The following is an 8,415-nucleotide window of genomic DNA, read 5'->3' on the forward strand; positions in this document are numbered from 1 at the left end:
CTGTGTCGTTGCCTGTTGGGTGGGGGAGGGGGAAGTGGAAGAAAACACATCATTCAAAAATCACTCATAAACTCTTTCTAAAAGTAATGGAAGCATATCTAGTATCTCCATTTAATTGTTTTTGTTACATTTTAAAATGATTTTCTACGCAATGGAAAGCGCATATTTCAAGTGTTCAGTTCATTGAGGTTTGATACTTTTCAGTATTGTACAACCCATGCAAGATGTGAAGTATTTCCATTTCCAAGAAAGTTTCCTTTACCCTTTATCTCTTCCATTCTGCTATGGAGCCATCCACTGAGCTTTTTATTTCACTTATTGTATTTTTCAGTTACTGTATTTGTTTTAGTTCTAACATTTCCATTTGGTTCTTCTTTGTCTTTTATTTCTTTGGTGAGACTTTCTATTTCTTGGCTGAGGTTTTCTTTTTTAAAAAAACTCATGTCAGTTAGTTGTAATTGCTTTTTTATTATGACTGCTATAAATCCTTTGTCACATAATTCTGCCTCCTCTGTCATCTTGGTGTTGCTATTTATTGATTACCTTTTCTCATTCCATTTGAGATCCTCCCAGTTCTTCATTATGAGTGATTTTTAAATTAAAATTTAGATATTTCATGTTACAAATCTCTGGACCTTTAATCTTCAGTTTTCACTGGCTAGGCTTTCTTTACACCACCCTGGCCCAGTGGAGTTAGAAATCCAGGTGCCCTGCTCTGCCTCAGTTGGTACTTGGGCGGAGGGGTCTGTTATCACTTGGTGATAGACAAAGTCATCAGGTTCCTCTGACACCACCTCAGGAAGGAGGAAGTCCTGTCTCCATGCATTACCTCAGCTGACACTGCAGGGATAAACAGGTGGCCTTATTAACCAGATGACAGAGATGAAAATCTCCTTACATGGCCTCCTATGACACCAGCCCCTAGGGAGTCTCGAGGTCCATATAGCCTGGAGAGGGTAGAAGTTCAGGCTTTCCACTCAGCCTTCACTCAGTGGTTGGGTCATATTCTTTTCTGTGATGTTGGAGCAGAGCAGTTTTTGTCTAAACTTCATCTTGCCAGGCTGCCCCTCTCATGGCCCTTTGGCTAGAGAGGGCAGGCTTTTGTTGGCTTGTTTCTATTCTGTGACCTGTGGCATTTCTAGGTTGTGGGCTGTTTCAGCTCCAAGTCTAGAATAGATGAGGCGAAAAGAAAGCCCAAGGAATTTACCACCATATCATTCCTTGGCTTCCAAGCTCCCTTGATATCTTCCTTCTTCTACCTTTCAAAGTCATTTTTGTGTTATGGATTATGTCCAGCATTTTTATTTGTCCTCAGTAGTGTAAATTAAGAAGAGCATGTCTATTAATTTCTCAGAAGCATCGAAGAGATAAAAAATAAAGGCTATACAAGACCTTAGAGTAGATCATCTATAGTAAGTAAAGGAAAATATTGTTCTATAAAATCTCCAATTCATATACATAGGTATAAATGTTTGGGGGCACTGGTTCACAATGGAATCTGGTTCAGATAGTATCATAGTTAAAAATGTCTTAAGGTCACCTGTGTAGTTCACTTATCTGACACCTGAATCCTGTCTAAAATTTCATAGAAACTCTAACTATATCCACTTTCGTATTCTCTTCATGAATGTTTGTGTGCCTTAGGGAGAGCCTTTCCCCCACTCTCCCAAGGTTGCAATAGGTAAGTTCAGCATTATTTTACTTTCTGCTATAATTAGATTATCTAGTCCAGATATCATGGGCAGGAAGGGTGAGTATCACCTATCGTGATTACTCTTAAGCAGACTTTGGGGAATGAGGAGCTCTGATAGCAAACTGTGGCAAAGATAAAATTGTCTCTGTAAACACCAAGCCAGAGTGTACTTCATGTGGCACAGAAATGCAGTGTTGTGACACAGATGCACGTGGCCTGAACATCTGGCTGGGACAGAGTCATCCAGGCCCAGCTCCAGTGCCCACACAATGGACGTCAGGGCTGCCATCTGGCAAACGGGTGAGGATGATAGAGTGTGCTATTTTGGGGTCCAACTCTTCACATTCATGTATTTCTTCCCCAGTCTTCTCATTGGCATTTGAATCCAATTGAATAGGGTAAGTCACCTCCATTGATGAAACCCATATTTGGAGAATGTCTGTTAACGGAATATTTTATATGAGAGAGGTATGCAACATGGGCTAGGAATTTTATCTCTAGCTAGAAGCAAGACATACCCATGAAACTGTAAACAGTGTATCTCAGTTCTAATAGCTAATAATGGGATTGGAATATATGTGTTTCTAAGGGCATTCATTCATTTAATAACATTTATTGGGTGCTGAAAATGTACAACTGTTTAGTCGTTGCGGGCACATGGACACACAGGACCGTCTGCTCAGCAGAAAGCAGTCAGGTAAATCAGTTTCAGGACAGCTCTACGGTTCTGTGATTTAACATGTTCTTGGTGAATTACACAATTAGATTGGAAGCAACTTTAGTTGTCCTTTTGAAAAAGAGATGTACATTGCTCCTAAGAAGGAAATGGCAGTGAGTAGGACTGAATCAGGCTCTTTTCAACATACTTCAGCCCATTCTGTAAGCAGTGACTGAGCACCTCCTGTAGGTTAGTCACTTGGCTAGAGGCTGGGTTTGTAAAGCTTAGTCAGAAGTAGTCACTTGCTTCAGGGGGTTCCCAGCCATAAACTAGGCAGACATGTTTGTAAGTATTTGCAGTACATGGTGTACACACACACACACACACACACACACCAGATCTTCTAGTAAGAAAAAGAGGTGATTGTCAGCATTGCTTAGGAGGCTATACTGGGTGCAAAATCAGTTAAAGCTCAATAGTAGAAAGGGGAGAGCCTTTGCTATTTCCTGAAAAGTTGTCCACAAAAATAGGAAAATGTATATTCTGTACAAAGATGGGTTCTGGCAAAGCAGAGAAGCACAGAACATCTCAGGAGCTGCGAACAGTTCCCGTGTGATGGTGGAAGCCCTCAGTGCAGGGGCCAGCGCAGCCTCCAGACCGGTAGGAGTGTTTGCCCCCTGTCTCTGTGTAGAGAGAAGCTCAGGACAAAGGGGCCTTCCACTTGAATGAGGCTCCAACTACCTCTTCACTGCAGGGAGAGTGGGTGTGGGTGGGGATCAAAAGGACTTCACGGGAAGCTGGGTGACTTCTTGGCAAATAAGAGACACTCATTCCCCCGAATGGATGCAGCAATACCAGCACATCTTATTTCTCTTCTCACGTCATCTTGAGGAGAGTAAATGAGGCCTGGGATAGTCTGTGACCTAAGGCACGTGAGAATGGGATCCCTGCGAAGTCAGGGTCAGGTCCAGGAGGGCCAGGCTCCCTTCCAGCAGTTGAAGATGCTCTCTGCCCAGCAGGCTGGGACTGGTTGTGAGAACACGCCCTTCCCCAGGGAAATTTTAAAGGACTCTGTTGAGCTGTCATTATTACCATTTTTTAAAAAAAGTTCTAACTGAAAATCACAGTGAGATTATCAATAAACTCTCAAAACTTGAAACAAAGAATATATCTTTGGAACTTCTCTTTTCACTTATGGAGGCTGTAGAGGGATGAAATGAGTGGGTGTAGGGTTTTTATTTAGTTATTTTATTTTATTGTAGAATAAACATAACATAAAATTTACTATTTTAACCATGTTTAAGTGTGGGATTCAGTGGCATTGAGCACATTCACGTTGTTGGATCACTCCTGTCCATCTCCAGAACTTTTTCATCATCCCAAACAGGTCCTCTGCACTAAGCAATATGCCCCATCTCGCTCTCCTCCAGGCCCTGGTCAGCACTGATTTGCCTTCTGTCTCCATGAATGTGGCCAGTCTAAGTATTTCATATAAGTAGGATCATACAATATATTTGTCCTTTTGTGCCCGGCTTATTTTACTTAGTGTAATGTCTGTAAGGTTCAGCATGTGTCAGGCCTTCATTCCTTTTTAAGACAGAATAATATTCCACTGGATGTACCATCTTTTTTTATCCAAGTATCTGTCAATGGACATTTGGGTTATTTCCACCTTTTGGCTTATTATGAATATGCCTATGAGCATGGGTGTGCAAATATCTCTTTGAGTCCCTCCTTTCAATTCTTTGGTTGAGTGGCTGCGTCAAATGGTAAATTCTAGGTTTAACTTTTTAAAAAAATATTTTTGTATTGAGTTTTAAAGAGAGAGGAAGGAAGAGGGATAGAAATATAGAAATATTAATGAGAAAGGAACATCATTGATTGACTACCTCCTGCACACCCCGTTACTGGGGATTGAGCCCACAACCCGATCATGTGCCCCGATAGGGAATGAAACTCTGACCTCTTGGTTCCTGGGTCAGTGCTCACCCACTGAGCAACACTGGCCAGGCTAGGTTTAACTTTTTGAGGGATCACCGGACACTTTTCCGCAGTAGTTGCACCATTTTTATGTTCACACCAGCAATGCATAAGGTTGGAATTTCTGAGGAAGTGGGTTTTCACACATGAAAAAAAGATGGTGCCTTCAAATGGCAGCTCAAAACAATGCTAAAACATGTACATTTGCAGTGAAACATTTTCCTGTTAAATGTAAAAGCAATATTTAAGAAGTCTGTTTTGGTTTTCAGCTCTTCATTTTGAAGTGCTCAGTATCAGGAGCATCGACATTAGAGTGACAGCACTTTAGGTAGAGACCGCAAGCAGCTTGGAGTGTCTGTTCAATAAAGATAAAGACATGAGACTGGTCGGGAAGATCAGGGGAACATGAAGAGGGTCTCTAAGCCGACTTGTGAGCTGCAGGGCCCCTACAATGGAGTAAATAACTTTATTTACTTCATCAAGAGGGGCATTGATGAAGATAGAAAAGAGAAAACCAACTGGGGCACCTTTTACATGATGTGCAAAGAAATGGCAGTCGCAGCTTGCAAGAGGGCATTTGAAAGTTGCTTGATATATAAATATTAGGGACATGAAATTTCAGGGAAAACAAAGCAAAAGCCGTCAGAAATGGTTTTAAATAAACAAAAGCAAGCACAGAAACCTAAATCAACTCCTGGGTTTGCAGGTGAGGCAGGAACAGCTATGGAGGATTAAAATATTTGTGTGAGGAAAGTGGCTACGTGTGTAGAAAATCAAAATACCGCATTCTGCCTCATGTTTATAAGATTCCTTACATTTTGAATGCTAGGTGTTTACTAGCAGGGAATAGTTTCCCTCAGACTTAAAGGCATGGTAGTGAGGAAAAAAAGGAGATGGCTGGTTCATTCAGCAGCTGAGCACATGTTTCTTAGATGTCTACTGTGTGCCAGGTTCTGGACTGAGGGGTGGCAGTCACGGAGATGAATGAGACGTGGAGCCTGTGTGGAGGAACTTGCAGTTGTGGTGGGCGGGGCAGACAGATCAACTAGGTAGACATCCTCATTACAGCCAGGAGGTCAAGCTCCAGGATACTGTGTGCATGGAGGTCTGGGGCTTCTCCCTCTGGGAGCCAGTGACCCCTAGAAGAAGTGGTTTTGACCTGACACATGGGCTGAGGAGAAGCTAGCCTCCCAAAGAAGGAAGTGGGATTCAGGGGGAGTAGAACTCTTTCTAGGAGGAAGGACCAGCTTGAGCAAAGGTCAAGGATGTATTAGAGTCTGATTTGGTGGGGAGGTGATGGGGAGGGAGGACAGGAGTCCTAGAAGCTCCCAGCAACTCAGTGGTATTGCTAAGCCATGAATCGCAAGACAGGAAGAATTCAGGGATCAGGCCAGAGAGAAAGATTTATTTTTCTTTTCCTCATTAATGCATAAATCCATCCTACGTTAATCCCCCATCTCCCCCCATGAGCACACTGTTTTTTAGTAATTACAATTTTAGTTTTATAGGTGATGGAGTGTTCAGTGTAAGCAGGCTGTTCTTTGGAGTTGGGGAAGCTCGTGCTCTCATGGGCTTTGTCCTCTTTCTACCACGGCCTGAATTAGGCATTGTGGTTGTGTCTCCAGCACCCATTTTGTTCCTGCCTTGTTGAGTAGCAGCAGTGAAGTTTCGGGGATTGCCTTTAGCTGAAGGTTGGCTGGTTTAAGGGTGATCCTATCTCTACTGAAAAGTTTCAGTTCACTAATGGGCGTGTGATTCACGAGAACAGAAGGAAGTTTGGAGGAAAGAATGACCAACCAAGCTGTTTCTTTTGCTAGATGAGAACCAGAAGCTTGTAGCTCGATGTGCCCTGAGGGGACCTAGGCTGTGGGTAAAGGTCACATTATGGATAGCAGAAGGAGAGATTTAAACATGTACATCAGAGTCCTCAATGACCCAGTTGAACTGTGAAATAGCTAACTCTGAGCTTTTGTCATTACTGAACTTCCTGTCCCAAAAGCTAATAAATTGTCTTATTATTTAATTCATTTTGGGTTTGTTCATCTGAAACTTGAAATTATCTGCATCCTACATGGTACTTGATCATTGTAATCTTCAGCAGACACCTGTATGACTTTTTGGGAAAGTCTTTGAGCCTCATTTTTATCTGTGAAATGGGTGTAATTATGTCTAACAGTGTTTCATGAAGGCTATTTGAGATCTAGCACAAAGCCTAAGGGCGGAGCCATGGACTAATATATGTTGAGTGCCTACTACATACCACATAATAGTCTGGTCCTTAGTTTTAGGAACATTAGGGACTAGGAGAGAAATATATGGATAATTTCATATAAAGTGGTATAAAGTGACATGCATATGGACCATTGTACAATCGGTTTCAGGTCATCCAACATTTGTTGAATACTACTTGTTCCAGGCACATGATCTAACATGGAGTGGAGGCAGGGATGGGCTGAGAAACGGGATTATGGGAAGGCATATCCAAAGACGTGGTATTTAAACCAAAACCTGAAGGAAGAGTGGGAGTCAGGTGAAGAATGGGGAAGATCATTTCAGGCAAAGTAACTTGGACAAAGTCCAGGAGGTGTGAAAGAACTTGGTGTGTTTAAGGAATGTGTGGTCAGAGTGGAATGAACAAGGAATAACATGGTGGGAGATGAAGGTGGAAAGGGAAAAAGAGGAGAGGTAATGCAGGGCCCTGTTGGCCATGTTAAAGGTTTCTAATGTTCTAGGTACAAAAGGATGCCATTAGAAAGATTGAAGCAGGAGAGTCTCATGTTCTGGCCTATGCACTTTTTCAATGAGATGTCAGGGTTTGAGTGGCAAGGGCAGTTGGGCTAGAGAAGTGGATGGGTTTGAGCAGCATTTGGGTTAGTGCTTACAGAATCTGCTGATAGATGGAAGGGCTGTGAATCATGGGGAGAGTGAGGTCAAGAATGACTCTTGAGTTTCTGTATGAGTAACGGGGGATGACTGGAAAACATGCATTGTTTTCATAGGAAAACCAAGGTTCAGTTCTGAACATGTTAATTTTATGATATCTGTGATACTTTGAAATTGGGAAGTTGAGTGACAGTTTTACTTGTGTCTGAACATCACAAGAAGACTTTCTAGGATGGAGTTGAGTGTTGAAGACACTGGTATGTTGATTTTATCAAAAGTGAAGGGAATGAGTTAAGGAGGGAATGGAAGTTGGGAGGAGGACACCTTAGCTCACTTTGTCTGGGAAGCCTTCTCTCACCTCTCAGGTGAAAAATATTTAGAAGCCCGGTAAAGAGAAAAGGAAGCCCTGACCTGGATGGGGAGCTAAGTAACGGAAGAATTTTTAGAATCACAGATGTTGGTTGAAGGGGGATAATGATGAGAAAGGGCAAAACTGAAGATAATTGGCTAAAATGAATTTATCAGTGAAGTAGAACCCTGAAGGGGATAGAGTGTGTGTGTGTGTGGGGGGGCGTTGGGGGGGGGGCATGGGTGATTTAAGGTCATGGCTTTAAATCCTCTTGACACCCAGGGAAGGACTTAAAGATGGGAATTTAATTTTGAAGGTTTGGCGATGCAGGAAGGTGAGATAACTTCCTACTAGAAACCTCAAAATACACATAAGCCGTGTGTGCATATACACACCCACACCCCCCACATCCCTGGTCATGCATGGGGGTCATTTAGGTAGAATGTTTGGCTCCCATAACATTCCCTGCTATTTCTTTGGTAATTGTGTGTGCATAGGAGGTGCTCAGTAAGAATTTATTAACTAAGTATGCCCAGGAAATGGGCTTTACATTTGATTTATGGGGATATTGATGTCAGAGAACGTGGAAAGATACATAAAATTAGAAGCCATTAGACTTGACTCCCTTGCACCTTCCACTCTGCTTTTCTTATCTTCCATGTAGTAGTCATCACTGTTTTATTTATTTATTGTTACTGAATATTTTGAGATGACATGGGTTAATAAAATTGTATAGGTTTCAGGTTACAATTCCATAATACATCATCTATATATTGTATTTGTGTGTTTACCACCCCATGTCAAATCTCCTTCCATCACCATTTATCCCCTATTTTTTAAGTTGACACAAGA

General features: G+C 42.0%; 1 protein-coding gene across 2 annotated transcripts in view; it reads left to right on the plus strand.

Annotated features, from left to right (window-relative positions):
- SAMD12 (sterile alpha motif domain containing 12) overlaps positions 1–8,415 on the plus strand; it is a 335,667-nt gene that overhangs the window by 28,919 nt on the left and 298,333 nt on the right. The window contains exon 1 of one of the 2 annotated variants that reach the window (XM_015567452.1): positions 7,368–7,471. The exons of the other annotated variant lie outside the window; for it this stretch is intronic. Coding sequence (XP_015422938.1) covers positions 7,447–7,471 — 25 coding nt within the window. The 5' untranslated portion in view covers positions 7,368–7,446. Of the gene's footprint in view, positions 1–7,367; positions 7,472–8,415 lie in introns of those variants that run through there. 2 annotated transcript variants of the gene reach the window in all.

The sequence above is a fragment of the Myotis davidii genome, unplaced genomic scaffold, assembly GCF_000327345.1.
Source record: "Myotis davidii unplaced genomic scaffold, ASM32734v1 scaffold1, whole genome shotgun sequence".
Lineage (NCBI taxonomy): Eukaryota > Metazoa > Chordata > Mammalia > Chiroptera > Vespertilionidae > Myotis > Myotis davidii.